This window comes from Macrotis lagotis, chromosome 1, assembly GCF_037893015.1.
Source record: "Macrotis lagotis isolate mMagLag1 chromosome 1, bilby.v1.9.chrom.fasta, whole genome shotgun sequence".
NCBI classification, from domain to species: Eukaryota; Metazoa; Chordata; class Mammalia; order Peramelemorphia; family Peramelidae; genus Macrotis; species Macrotis lagotis.
This window is the reverse complement of record NC_133658.1, coordinates 898749383-898764773: the sequence shown is the minus strand read 5'-3', so window position 1 is coordinate 898764773 and position 15391 is coordinate 898749383. Positions and strand designations below refer to the sequence as shown.

General features: G+C 44.4%; 1 protein-coding gene across 1 annotated transcript; it reads right to left on the bottom strand.

Moving 5' to 3' along the window:
- Positions 1–2151: 2151 nt before the first annotated feature.
- On the bottom strand, positions 2152–13336 carry TNFRSF18 (TNF receptor superfamily member 18). Its single transcript, XM_074218779.1, has 6 exons — positions 13151–13336; positions 11101–11232; positions 5983–6070; positions 5222–5307; positions 4110–4241; positions 2152–3961 (listed from the first exon to the last, which is right to left on the bottom strand). The coding sequence occupies exons 1-6, from the start codon at positions 13329–13331 to the stop codon at positions 3840–3842; spliced, it is 741 nt and encodes a 246-aa protein (XP_074074880.1). The 5' UTR covers positions 13332–13336; the 3' UTR covers positions 2152–3839.
- Positions 13337–15391: the final 2055 nt, after the last annotated feature.

Sequence of the window (15391 nt, the reverse complement as noted above, 5' to 3'; positions counted from 1 at the left end):
TTAAGACTTGGGTCTTAGGTCTTGAGTTCCAGGGAAGAATAATTCTGGGACTCTGCATTCCCTTTCCACTCCATGGGTGACAAAGAAAAATGAAGGCACAAGAGAAAAAGGAAGACCAAGGTTCTGGAAGGCCCCCAAGGCCAGGGACCTGAGGCCCCTCTACTTAGAGTTGGAAGGGACCTCAGAGATTAGTTATCTAGTCTAACCCCTTAATTCTACCTACAGTGGAGGAAACTGAGGCCCAGGAAGGAGAAGCAAGTGGTCTAAAATCATACACAGCAACTCTACTTTATCATATTATGTCAGAGAAGACCACAAGAGCCAGAGAGAAGTTTATCAATCAGTTAGACAACTAGCATTTACTATTTACACCAGGCTTAAGGACAGAGATTCAAGGACAAAAATGAATTCATTCTTACTATGAAGGAGGTTCCATCCGAGAGACAACAAATTCACTTAGAGGTATCTATAAAATAAATACAAGGGGGCGGCTAGGTGGCGCAGTGGATAAAGCACCGGCCCTGGAGTCAGGAGTGCCTGGGTTCAAATCTGGTCTCAGACACTTAATAATTACCTAGCTGTGTGGCCTTCAGCAAGCCACTTAACCCCACTTGCCTTGCAAACTAAAAAAAAAAAAAAAAAAAAAAAAAAAAAACCTTTTAAAATAAATACAAGGATGGGAACCACTAGGAACTGAGGGAATCAGGAGAGGATTCATCTCGGGACAGCTAGGTGGCACAGTGGATAGAGTATGGCCCTGGAGTCAGGAGAACCTGAGTTCAAATCTGATCTCAGACACTTGACAGGTACCTAGCTGTGTGGCCTTGGGCAAGTCACAACCCTATTTGCCTTGCAAAAAAAACAAAAAAAAAAAATTCACATACAAAGTGGTGCTTTAGTGGAATTGTTAATGAAATGAAGGGATAGAGGAGGTAGAGAGGAGGAGGAATGCAATTTAGGAGGGGGAGGGTGCTGCAAATCCCTGTTGAAGGGAGATGAGGAATCATATGGCAGGAAGAGCAGAAGGGCCAATTTAACTTGGCCATAAAATATTATTGGGTTATATAAGAATGTAAATTAATCTAGGGTCCTGGTGAGAATAGGAAACCACTGGAGTTTACTATCCTGGAGAATCTGACTTTGCCTCTTTAGGAAAATCTAGTTACTTGTTTTGTTTTGTTTTGTTTTTAGGGGGTTGTTTTTGCAAGGCAAATGGGGTTAAGTGGCTTGCCCAAGGCCACACAGCTAGGTAATTATTAAGTGTCTGAAGTCACATTTGAACTCAGGTCCTCCAGACTCCAGGGCCGGTGCTCTATCCACTGCACCACCTAACTGCCCCTACTTTAGGAAAATCTTTAGGAAATCCCTTTGGAAATTATGAGGAAGATAGATTGAAGAAGGGACATAAGGGACTGGGGCTGGAGATCATTTAATCTCTTGACTCAGAGCAGAAAAGGATCATAGAACCTATCTAGTTATCTAGTCCGATCCTCAGAGAAGTGAGCCAAGATCACACAGATAGTAAATAAAAGAATCAGGACTGGAACTCAAGTCCTTGACTCCGGAACCAGTGTTCTTTCCACTCTTCCAAATTGTTTTCTTTGAGTCTTGAAGCAAGAAAGACAAGTTATTTTGCTGTTTGTGTTGTACCCATCGATCACTGAGGTAGCCTCAATGAAAAGTAGTGAGGATGTGAAGCAGTTATGTCTGTTCATATGAGTGGAGGAAAGCAGATTCCTGAGAGAAATGTGAGGGAGGCAGGAAAATCATCAATTAACTGCCAACCCCCTGGGAACTTGGAGACTCAGGTAGAGTCTCTAATTGGTTTGTGAAGGCTCCATGAAAGAAAAGTCACCTGAACAGTGAGGACCTGGAAGAAGGAAAGCTTTTGAATGGAACCAAGACAAATGGAAAAGAGATTATGACAAGTGCCTTTAAAGATCTCAGTAGTGGGAAGAGTGCAAGGCTCCCAACTGAGCACGACCTGTGTTTGAATGCTGCTTCTGCCACTCACTAGGTACTTTCTGTGCTGAAACTCAGGTTTCTTACCAATAAAATGCAGTTGAGCACTCCCACAGAGACAGCATGGCACAAGAGACAATAATCCATTCTTGGAGCCAAGGAGATTAGGGTTTAAGTTTTACCTCTGACATATCTTGGCTGGGTAACCCAACACTAAGCTGTAGAGTTGACAACCTATCATGATCGATATAATTTCCTCGCCTGGGAATCCCCAACACTGAAGAAATTAGGCTTGATTCAGGAAAGGGGGTGGGGGTGGAAAGTCAACCCCCCAGTAATGTCTTCACATGATGAAGAGGATGATATGAGAAAGTGCAAACTGGTCAAGTATTCTATGAATGAATGATTATTATCTTAAGTGAAGGCAAAGGCCCTCAGAGGAAGGGGAGGACTACTAGGGGATGGGTTGGGGACTCTTCTCCCTTGCCGAAGGGAAGTTTGCCTGTGACGCAGAAGGGAGGAAGGGAGCAACTTGGGAGTGTTGTGGTCACCTGTGAAACAGCCCTGGGGTAGGGACTTCCACACTGGGAGGAAAACTGTGCTGCTAAAACTGACAAAGATGAAAATCAATTAGGTCCCAACTAAGTCACTGATGGAAACTCATTACTGGGTGTATCATAATAACAATAATTATTTGTAGTTTGAAACTTCTTTGTACATATATCATCTCATTTAATTCTCACAATAATTCCATGAGGTAGTTGCTATTAATAAAAGAATTTTACAGATGGGGAAACTAAGGCTGAGAAAGGTACAATGACTTGCTCAGGGTGATACAACTAGTGTCTGAGGCAAGATCTGAAGTCATGTCTTCTGGACTATTCACTTAGCTGTCTAGCAACAGGCCCAAGTTCAACTACTCCTCTGGCAGAAGGGACTTGACTCAAGTACATGCTAAGGCCAACAAAAAGAGGAAGGACTGGGGGTGGAGATCATTTAATCTCTTGATGTTAGGCCCAAACAACCCACTCCTTGATTCTCTCCTCTTCCTCCCCCCCCCCCAAGGTCTATTCCTCTGTGTTTTAAAGGAGACTAGGTGACCATCCTAGAGTCAGGAGGACCTGAATTCAAACCTGGCCTCAGATACTTATTAGCTATGTGACCCTGGGCAAGTCATTTAACCCTGTTTGCCTCAGTTTCCTCATCTGTAAAGCGAGCTGGAGAAGGAAATGGCAAAGCATTCCAGTAACTTTGCCAAGAAACCCCTCCTCCCCTGGAATCACAAAAATTTGTACATGACAAATTGATTAAAAACAAAAACAACAACAACGAAAGGGATTCTAAAAGGAAGAACATTCCAAGCATAGGGGAACTGCCTAAACAAAAGAGACGTGAGAGCTGAAATACCATGTCTAGGGCCCAGCCCCTTGGGGTCCTGCCCCACATCTGTCCACTCCGGGGAGGCAATAGATTCACAGACTAAGATGCCAGGAGGCTAGCTCTCCCCTTCCTCCTCCTCCTTTTCTTCTTCAGTGCCAGGGTCCGAGTGGGGTGTCACCACACCAACTGCCACAAACTGGATGCTGTTTTTGGGAAGCTCCAGGCTTGGGTCCAGATCTGGGGGAATGACTTGGTTTCTCTCGACTGATCAGTCCAAGGTCTTTCAACCATCTCACAAGCGATGGGGTCTTAGCTGGGGAGTGCGCTCACTCCTCCTGGACATCCTGCTTCTGCTACTGATGCTGGGGCTGTTCTCAGGCAGAACAAGCCCTATCAGTTAGAAGGGAAGAGGGGCCTGAGAGACAGGAAGTTGGCCTCTCTCCCTGAGTCTCGGTGTTATCCCCTTCCAAGGAAAGACTTGAGTCAGACTAGCTGCTTTATATCCATGGATGACTGATCTGGCCTTTATCCTCTGTTGTCTTCTCCCCCCATTCCTCCTCTGGGAAAGGACAGTTGCCGATGTCATCAGGGGGCCCAGGCTCCATGGGCAATATGGGTTCTGGAAAGAGGAGGAAAGATAAGCTCTGGGATCACTATTGTGAGGTTTGGAAAGGGATTTGGCTGAAAGACTGCATCCTTCCTCTGAGGGGTTGGAGGATAGTTGAGGCACCACCACCACCCTCCTCCCCATCTCCAATACAACTGACCTCTGTCTTTGGTGAAGGGATCCTTCTTCACCCATAGGATTTGGAGGACCAGCAGAATAATGACAAGTATGAAGATAATTATGGTGAAACCTGTTAGGATGGCCATGGGGATGTCGTAGGAATTGAAGGGACCTGTGGGACAGGGTTCGGGAGGTTTTCTTAATTTTCTTTGGTGGGGGAGGGTAAGAATTTCAAGAGAGAGATACACACAAACATGAACACCAACCCTCTCCTGCACCCAGGTTAGGTATAAGGACTGAACTTCAGATCTCAATGACTCAGGCAACTCCCAGGTGAGGAAAATACCTCCACCAGTGCAGGTCAACACCTCTGCAACTCAACATCTTAGAGACTCAGTTGCCTAGATCACTGAGAGGTTGAGTGGCTGGTTGCTAGTTTCAAAGCCAGTATATATCATTGACTGGACTCGATCCCAGACTTCTCTGATCAGCTTTCCATCTATTAGCCAAATAATGTTGATAGTTATGAACATGTCATTCTCCTATTAAAAAAAATATCTCCCTATTGCCTCAGGATGAAACCCAACCTCTCAGTCTAACATTTAAAACCCTCCCCAATCTGGCTCCCACCTTCCCTTCATGGGACTCCCCTTTGTTCCACCTATTCCAATCAAACTGGCTTGCTAGCTTTTCACCCTATGAAGTGTTCCTTCTCCTATCTTAGTGGCTTTGGCAGAAAGGGTCCCCTGCCATGCCCAGAATGCTCATCTTCCTCTTCCTCCTGCCCCCTTTCAAAGCCCAGTTCAGGTGCTGCCTCCTACAGAGAGCCCTCCGTGCTTCCCTCAGGGTAGTTGGCACCTTTATAGTTGCTTGTCCTTAACTTCTCTGCACGCAATCTTATCTTTCCCTCCCCCTCAGCCCCCCAGGAGAATGTGAGCTCTCGGAGAGAAGGGCCTATTTCATTTTCTATAAGTCTCTAGTGCAAGGTCATCTAGCTCACAGCAGGTCCTTAACAAATGGTAGTTGGATGGCATTACTCAATCCCAAGGGGTCTCAGGTGAAGGTAGGAGTAAGACCAAAGAGTGGACCAAAGATCCTGATGTGTGTTCATGGGAAGAGGGAGTTCCAGTGTGGGGGAGGGAAGAAAAATACCTGTTACTGGAAGAGGAGCCATGCCACATAGGACATTGTGCGTTTTGTTCCCTGGACGGACGGTGAGAAAACCCTTCCTGGCACAGCTGCAATCCAAGCACAGACAGAAGGCAAATTTGTTTGGTCCACAGCCTCAATGAGACCAGGTTGGCAGTTTCTATCCCCTATTTCCACAGGGAAGCCTCTGTCACGGGCTGGACCCCCTCTGTCCCAGTACCCACCCATCCTAACATGGTGGCAATCCCCAGAGGAGGGTTAAACCCCAAGCCATTCCCCTCCTGGAGAACGTGCTCCTGGTGCTGGAGCAGGGGCTGTTAGCTGGGTGACTCCTCCCCTACTCCCCAGGATTCTGGCTTCCTCAGCCTCTGAGCCCACCTAGTTAGGCAAAACCTGGGTTTAAGACTGGGGCTTCTTTTTTAGTGCCTGTATAGGAGAGGTTTGGAGAAGAATCAGAAAGTCTCTACTTCCCAATTCCCCCATCCCCTGCTCCAGGCTAGTCTCCTTTAGACTGGGAGCTTCTTGAGGGCAGGGACCATATTTGTTCCTTTCTTGTCTCCTTAGGGCTTCACTTCATCATTGTTTGCTGACTGCCAGAGGGAGTCTGTAGGAGACTGGTGGGGGCACTCCATCCATCCATCCATCCATCCATCCATCCATCCAACCAGTTCCCCTTGGCTTATGCTAGCCTGGCCTGGACATCCCTGGGCCATCCAGTTCTCAGTGGCTTTGTGTGATCTTCTACCATCACTCCTACAACTTACTTGGTCCAGGGCAGACATTCGCCATCGATGCCATCTGAGTAGGTTCCATCTTCACAGTCTTCACAAGAGAAGTTGAAAAGAAAGCTCCCTGGGAATAGAACCATGAATGGATGGTTGGGAAGGATGGTAGAGACTCTGGAGGAGGGGATGCATCCCCTCGTGCTGGGGAAGGGAGGACATGTGTGCTTTTATAGCCATGATGACTCTATGGAAAGCAACCATGAGATAAGGGATATTGCCATATCTATATCTATATCTATATCATCTATATCTATATCTATGTCTATATCTATATCATCTATATCTATATCTATATCTATATCTATATCTATATATGATCATGTGTAAATGTGGGAGCATATTTAGATATGTATGGATGGCATGTGCACATGTGTGTTTAGGAGTGCTTTGGGTATGTTTACATATGTGGCATATATGTGCACATGTTTGTGTGTTTACTTGTGTTTTATGTGTTTGTAAGTGGGCATTACTATAGACTGCATTGCACATGTGTGTTTGTGTTTGTGTTTGTGTCTGTATATTTATAACTATATTATAATAAACATGTCTGCTTATACTGGACCTTGCCATCTACCCACACTAGTGGGCTCCTGACACTGCACAAAACAGATCATGTCTTTGACCTCTGACCTGCCCACTCCCCTTTTGCCTAGACCACAGGACAAGCCTCCTCTTGTTCTCCTTGCCTCTGGCCTCTCTTCTCTCTTATCCAGTTCCACTCAACCAACTGAGGGTTCTCCCCAAGGGACAGATCTGATTCTATTCTCATAATGTCATTAATGACTTTGATGACAAAGCACAAAATCTTCAGTTGGGTATTTCAAGCCCTGCCCATCCACCTATCTTCCCAGGCTTGGGATACATGACTTCTCTCACACTCTATATTCCAATTAAACTGGTCTACTTCTCATCTCTCACCTCTACACCTTTGCACTGATGTTTGCCCATGCCTAGAATGGACTCCCTTCTCATCTTTGCCTCTTAGATTATCTAACCTCCTCCAAATCTCAGCTCACACACCACCAGGGGTCCTTCTGATCCCCTTAGCTATTAGTGACTTTTTCTCCTCCCCTCAAAAAAACTTCCACATTGTATTGAATTGAATTTTCATATAGTTTGGGTTTCTTTCCATTTTTACATACATGTTTCTCCAGTTGGAATATAAACGCTTTAATATCTGGAACTCTTCTGGTTTTTGTTCATGTACCCTTAGTCCCCTAGCCCAGTGCTACTCCACAGGAAGTGCTTAATAAATGTTTATGGATGGGTTGTTTCTGCCTGGCTTCTACCCCTAAGTAATTGAAGACCCCTGGAGAACATGATAACATTACAGGATCAGCTACAAGTTAATGCCATCTACCTTCACCCTACCTTCACCATTGCAGGACCACCCTTTTATTCATCTCTGATTGCTTCTTTCCCTTAGAGAGGAGGAAAGAATGTAACCTAGGTGAGGGAGTACAGTTGATACAAAGGCCCAGAGATGGGAAGTGGCACAATAATTTGTGGGAGTAGTTCCTATGGTGAAGCATAGACTGTGTGAAGGGAAGTAATGCAATAGATTCTGGGAAAGGCTGTGGAAGACAAATTATGGAAAGATGGAAATGATAAGAGTGATGATTCTCCACTGAAGATTTTTGCAAAGAGGAGTGACCATAATGTCAGGTCTATAGTATTCATTTGGCAGCTGAATAGGAGATGGATCATAGAGGGAAGTTTCAACAAGAACCAGGAAAGAGATCATATGAGTAGAAAGCAGGCAGGCAATGGAGAAACAAGGGGCTGAGGAAGGAGAATGGACCAGATTTGACAGCTGATTGGCAAGAGGCTGACCAAGGGAGAGCCTGGCCATGCTTGGGATGACTGGCAAGCTTACCATCGGTCAGACAGCAACAGAAGGAATCTGGGGGAGGAAGGAATTCAGAACAAAATAAAATGAACTCTATTTTGGACATAACTAAGTTTGATAACTGAATTCAGTAAGTATTTATTAAGGGTGATGGACCAGAAATTGGGGAATACCAGGACAGAAAGGACATATGCCTCTGGAACATCCAAGTGGGTAAGTAGCAGAATATATGATATAGGCTATTAGAATAGAGTGCCATTAATTATTAGAACATATAGAATACATGAGATAGATTATCAAAATAAATTGATATAAAATATTGGAATAAATGATTTAGACTATTAGAATAGATTGGCATTGATTATTAGAACAGATGGAATACATATATAGATTATCAAAATAGATATAGATTATCAAAATATCTTGATATAAAATAGCAGAATATGTGATATAGGCTATTAGAATAGAGTGCCATTAGAATATATAGAATAGGGGGTGGCTAGGTGGCGCAGCGGATAGAGCACCAGCCTTGGAGTCAGGAGGACCTGGCTTCAAATCTGACCTCAGACACTTAATAATTACCTAGCCATGTGGCCTTGGGCAAGCCACTTAACCCCATTGCCTTGAAAAATCTAAAAAAAACAACAAAAGAATATACAGAATAAATAATATAGACTATCAGAATAAAGTGATATAAAATATTTGAATATGATATTGGCTTATATATTGTTGCTGATTAATAGAACATATAGAATATATGATACAGAATATCTGAACAGATTGATATAAAATATTAGAGATAGAGATATAAAAATTAGAAAAGCTTTATATAGATATTAAAATATTTGGAATATGTGATATAGATGCTTAGAATAGTTTTATATATAGAAAATTAGAATATTAGAATAGATTGATATCTATTATTAGAATATATAAAAATATAATATAGATGATTAGAATAGATTATATAGGGTATAAGGTATTAGAATAGATGATAATATCTAGTATCTAAGATGCTAGATGAGATTTACATATAGCATTAAAATAAATAGAATATATGATGTCAAATATCAGTATATATTCAATATTAGTATCTGTAAGGTATAAAATATTAGCATAGGTTGATAAACTATTAGCATATAGGGAATATAATATATAGAATATTCTAAAAGACTTGAATAGACTATTAGAAAATATTAATATTAGAAAAATATTGATAAGGAATATTAGAGTACATTGCTATAAAATCCATAGAATGTACACTAGGATATTAGAAAGTATTGAATTCAAAATTAGGATGAGAATTCAAAATATAATATTAGAATATATGTAAGGAATATGAAAATAGGCTGATATCGAATACTAGAATCTAGAGAATATATGCTATGCACTATTCAAATTGGTTGATGTGGGCGCCATCTTCATAGAGACACTCCATGAGTGAACTGGTCCTGATGAAGCTGTCCCAGGGACACATCTTCCCCAGACCTCTTCTGCTCTGGCTTGGTCCACTAGAATGATCTTCTTACCTATGGTCTTGCCTCCAGCACTTTCTCCACCCACAGTTCTGACCGTGGAACTGCTCTGCTCATGCTCTTTCAGTGGCTCCCCATTGCTTTATAAATAATGCATAGCTTCCTGTACATGGCATTCAAGAGCTCCACCAACTGGCTTCAACCAAACAGACAAATCACACTTTTCTTCCTGACCTAGTCCAAGTTCCAGCTCCTCTCAAACCCTCCCATCCCTCGTTCTTCACCAGCCTTCTCCCATCCCCCGTCTTTATTCTCAGCATCCTTCTGAGCTAAAACAATCTCCTCTCTTCCCTTTGCCCCCAAGGTCACTCTTTTAAATCTGAACTCAGCTGCCGCCTCCTCCAGGAGGTTTTCCTATTTTCCTCTCCCCATCCTCAAAAAAAAGGTGATCGGTCTTCTTTATCTCATTCTCCCACACATAAATATTGTGCAAATACCCTGGCATGGCACAGGTGCAGTGAGACCCTGGCAAATCGCTGGGTCCATTCTCCTCATATGTCAAATTAAGGGGTAGGACTAGAAAGTCTCACACTCTCTAGGTTCCAGACTGATCTCAGCATTGCATCTCCAGCCACTGCACCTTTGCAAAGGTTGTCCCCTCCTTCCTGGGGACTCCCTTCCTTCAATCCATTCATGTCTGAGTCTTGCTCCTATCAGAAGCCTTAGCCTAGTTATCTGGTTATTAGTATCCTCTTGTTCCTCAAACAGTAGTTACATCCTCTCAGTAGAATTTGAGCACCTTAGAGTCAGGGTCTGTTTGCAAGATGTTTCTCATATGGTGGGAGCTTAATAAATGCCTGTAAATTGAATCTAAAGTCTCTTGCAGCTCTTAATTGGAGAATCTATAACCCCAAATCTAGAAATCTACGCTCTTAGGGCAATTTGGCAAGGTAATTTGAGGAATAAAAGAGTTCTAACAACTGGTGAGGGAAGAGAGTGATGATGGGGGAGGCTAGTGAATCAAGGAAAAACTTCTCAGAAGAAGTGACTTCACCTGAGTAGAGTTTGAGAGAGAGATGAGGAAAGAGTAAAGACCAGGATTCAACACTTAAAGACAGAAGGGACCTCAGAGACCACAAAGTCCAAACCCCTCATTTTATGTAGGGGGAGACTGAGGCACCGGAATGTGGAGTTACTCACCCAAGGTAATATCAGAGATAGAATGTGAACCCTGGTCTTCTGGCTCCAGAATCAGTGCCCTTTACATTACCCCACCCAGTCTCCTTAATGCAGGTTAACATATAGGCTATTTGTTTTAGATCTAGGGGGATGGAGTGTTGGGTTCTGGGATGGAAGAGATAACCTGGTTTTTCTGGGATGGAGGGAAAGGGATAGAGCATAGTAAGAAACACAGTTGGGAGAGTTGATTGGAGTCAGGCTGTAACGGGCCTCATATGGCAGGATTTCCCCATAGTAGGTGTTTAATAATAGCTCAAATGTAATCTCCCTGAGAGTTTCCCTGTTGCTTGGTCTTTGGTATCATGTCAGTATATAGCAGGTGCTTCCTAAATGCTCACTGATCATTGAGTTAAACTGACTTGGGCATCCATTCTTAACTGGTTTCTTTCCAAAAACATTGCCTATTCCCTCTTGTCCTGTTCCAGAATCCCCAGGTATAAGTGTGGGCAGAAGTCAGAGAGCAGAGTGCAAATCTGGCTGTATCAGATCAGAGCTAGGTCCTTGAGAGGGCCATTGCTGGGCTCTGGTTCTCACCATGGATGAAGACCTGCTGGCCAGGGGAACAGGTATGTTTTATGCAACTTGAACACTCAAGGTCTTTGCAGAATGTCCCTGGCATGGCACAGGTGCAGTTACTCAGGAAAAAAGATGGGCATGGCCTGGTTCCTGGGAACAAAAGGACAAGGTGTTAGAGCATCTCCAGGGGTGGGGGCAGTATCATTTCTTTCTTAGACCCAGGGGATCAGGTATCTTAGAGACATTTTGTGATTCAAAGACAGAAACTCACAAAATGGTTAGTCATTAGGTTATGGAATTGTAGATTTAGAAGACCCAACTCCCTTATTTTAGAGATGGGGAAATCAAGGCTTAGTAGGAGAAAGTGTGTTGCTCAGAGTTACACAGCTGGTGACTGAGGAGAGATTTGAACCCCAGTCTTCTTGACTCTGGTTCTAATACTGTCCACTCTAACATGGAGGGCCCTCAGAGGTCATCCAATCTAACCTGAATCAGATTATAATCCCATTCCCCTGACTGCCAAGTGGTAAGTGCCAAGAGTCTACCAATGAGTGAATCAATCAAGATTGATTGCTAACATTTTATATGGGGTTTTAAGGTTTGCCAAGTGCAAACCACATGGCAATCTCAGGTAATATATTAAGCTTGGTACATATGGAGAAAGGTGAAACTAGCCTCTGCCTCAAGAAGCTTAACTTCTGGGGGAACAGGTGAAGAGGACATGTAAATAAATAAACAATATAAAGGTACCTGTAATATATAAGTAGAAGAGGTAGAAGATAAGCTCCAGGGAAGGGCTATAGTGTCCACCACCTCTACCAGCAGCCCATTCTAAGTCTTGACAGCTTCCTGCCTCATCACATCTAAATGTCTAAATCTCACCCTGGACAATTCTCTTCTTTTTCTCCCTTCTCTTCATTGCCCTAGGTTCTGTCCTCAGGGGCCAAAATGAATACGCTTCACCCCTCTTCTGTGTGACTGTTTTAAATACATGAACACAGTTCTCATTTCTCCTCCTCTCCAGGCTCAATTTCTTTACTTCTAGTCCAGCCACTCCTTTCAGGCCAGATGACATCATGGTGGAGAGACACTTGGAATCAGAAGGTCCCAGGTTGGATGGCAGGGGGGATGGAATTATGGTCAGGTTCAAGTTAGTTTGAATGACTTCTGAGGTCCTTCCATGAGAGGCAACATCCTAGACTGGCCTCTGTGGCCCTGGACAAATCATTTACATCTTGATACTTCCATGAAATACTGTCAAACACTAAGTTAGAGATGAGTTGTCTATCTAGAGTGAGCTTATCCACCTCACTGAAATGCCACAAACACATATTCATCCTGTAAGCTAAAAGTCATTCCCCAAATTCATTTTACCACCCAACCTATCCACCAACCATCTTTCCCCCTTAACAAAGCAATGACTTTATCTCACACACAACCCACACCCTGAGTCAGGCCACAATCATAGTAGCACTATAGCCCCCTCGGGGCATCACCACACCAAGTCTGGTGGTAGTCAATGCAGCAATTCAAGTCAGAGAGTCATGGGGGGGCCTCCAGTGCAAGCCCTGATCGAGTGCAGGACAACCCTGGCTCTGACCCTCAGGAAAAGCTTCAATTAGACAATTCAATTCAACAAGCATATATTAAACATACATACAGGCCAAGCACTAAGCCAAGTTTCTGGGAAATGAAGTCAAGAACGAAAACAGTCCCTGTCTTCCAGAGGGTTACATTCTACTGCCAGCCCCTACTCCAATAAAAGGGCCAACCCATGGAAGTCTCAGATCTAGGGCTGTGGGGGGAGGAGAACTGGACCTCAGTACTGGGGCATACCTTGAGGGTGACCAAGGAGAAAGGTCAATGGGGAGGGAAGGAGGCAGAGCCTCGATCCTTTCTCTCCTCCTAATACCTGAAATGGAGAGATAGCTCCTTGCCGACCCTCCGCTGAAAAGTGCCAAAGTCCCTACCCCAGGGCCCCCCTTAGGCCAGGCCGAGAGTGAGGCACCCCAGGTCAGCCCCAGAGTCGCTGACGCCCTCCTCCTTCCCCTTCCCCTTCGTCTCTTACTTGATTTACAGGCGTTACAACATCGTAAGTCATTTGGCCCCTGGTGCTGGAATTGGCTCGGCTTGCAGCGGGGGACGGTGGACTGCTGCCGCCCCGGCACCTGGTCCTGAGCCTCGCCCTGCTGGCAGAAGAGGAAGACACCCCACCAAGCACCCACAACCCAAGCCGCTCTGGCTCCCATGGCGATACGTGCCTACCTGGCCCCCGGTCCTAGCACTAGGGGGTATTAGCGACACCGGGGTGCCGCCCTCTTCTGTCCCCGCCTCTTTGGGCGGGTCCAGTTGAGGAGCTAGGTTGGGAGGGGTGGGGCTGGAATCTGCCCCCCGCAGGAGATGAATCCCACCCAGAATGACCTGGGTCCTCTCCCCAGGTTATCTGAGTAAAGATGCCTGTTCCTCCACCTGGACTAGATATGGCCCCTCCTTTTCAACCTCCTCCCTCCCAAACACACACCCCACAAAGGGGAGGACCGAGCATGTCTAAACGAGCGAGTCTCCAATCCTTTCACTTGGCTTGGAGTCCTCTTATGTATTTATAGGCACCTTAAGATACGGAAGAAGCCCCCACCCCCCACCCCGAACCACTAAGGTTAACTTCCTTCCTTCCTGTGTCTGGCTGAAGACCCCCCATCTCCAGATTCTGAGCATTTTCTATGGCTGTACCTCCAACCAGGAATGCTCCTCCTTATCTCTGTCTCTTGCCTTCCTTCAAGTCCCACCACTTCCAAGAAGCCTCCCCTGACCTCCCCTTCCTCACTGCTGCTCTGCCTCCAATTTGGTTATAAAGTTTTTTGTGGGCTGTCTCTCCATTAGACTGTGAGCTCCTCGAGCATAGGCACTGTCCCTTTGCCTCTCTATCTCCTGAACATACTAGGTGTTTAATAGTTGCTTATTGATGGACTGGGGACAGGAAGTCCAAACTGAGACAATTGCTACCTCACAGACCTTGAAGTGTACCTGAAGAATCTATGTACAAGCTCCTGCTCTGTGCTAGGCTCCTTTGTATAGGCTCCATGGTGACCATATTTCAGTCCACAGTTGAGACCCTCTCTTGATCCATGTTCTCTTCCCTCTATAATCTCTCACCAAATGACTTCAGGAGCTCTCATGGGTTTAATGATCTGCTCTCTGTAAATGATTCCCAGATAATACAGTCAGTTTCTAATCCTGAGCTTCAGACCCACATGGTTAACTGTCTATTGGACATTTTCTCAAGCTCAACATGTCTCAAACAAAACTCAGTCACTCCTTCACTGGTCTCTGCAATCACTTATTGGTAGAGGGTTCCATCATTCTTCCCCACACCCACACTCACTTGTGTCACCCTCAACAACTCACTCTCCTTCACCTTCTATCCTATCCAATTAGATGTCAACTCATTGTCATTTCCATCTCTTCATCTCTCAAATCCTCCTTCCTGGTATTCTCACAGTCATCCCACTGATGCAAGTGTTCATCCTCTCCCACCTTGGCCTGTGGAAATAGCTGGGGTGGGATAGGAGGGAAGAATCCCCCTGCTTCAAGTCTCTTTCCCCTCCCATTCTTGGTTCAGATACCAAAGGGATCTTCCAAAAGTCCAGGATGGTCCAAGTCACTCCCTTTTAGCTCTAGGAGCCAACATAAACTCTTTTAGCTGACCTTTAACACTCTTCACAATCTGACTGTACCATAGAATGTATGAAGGAGAGGAAAGTAGATGACTGGAGAGGTCGAATGGGGCCTCCAGTTCCCCTGATTGTATCTGTTACCTGTAGAAGTCGCTCCCCACTAGAGTAAAAGGTTCTTTTATCTTTACATCTCCAGGACTTAGCACACATAGCAACAACAGCAACAATAAGAATAGAAAATATTTATAGAGCACTTTAAAGTTTATCTCATTTGGTCCTTATGGCAACCCTGGGGACATAAGTGTAATCATAACTCCCATTTTACAAATGAGAAGACTGAGGATGAGGAGTTAAGTGATTTGCCCATGGTCACAGGACTTATAAATGTCTCAAGCAAGAACCAAATTCTAGATCCATAGTAGACACTTAATAAATGTTTATTGATTGAATGATGAAAATTTAGGTCTTACTGATAAATGTTTGTTAAATGATTTAAAAGTGGGGCAGTATCAGACTGCAGAAGACCTGGAATGCCTTTCAAGATAGAATGCCTTGGGAATAAAGTTTGGGTTGAAATGAGGGTGAGGGAGAAAAGGAGATCTACATCTTTTAGAGAAAGGTCAAGGAGCCTCCAG

Bases quoted from the DNA above. Each gene is read 5' to 3' on its own strand.
- TNFRSF18 (XM_074218779.1), bottom strand. From the start codon at position 13,331: ATGGGAGCCAGAGCGGCTTGGGTTGTGGGTGCTTGGTGGGGTGTCTTC. The intron at 6,071-11,100 runs GTGAGAACCAGA...TTCTATTCCCAG, and splicing joins CCAGCAGGTCTTCATCCATG to GGAGCTTTCTTTTCAACTTC. The intron at 5,308-5,982 runs GTAAGTTGTAGG...CTTGGATTGCAG, and splicing joins GAATGTCTGCCCTGGACCAA to CTGTGCCAGGAAGGGTTTTC.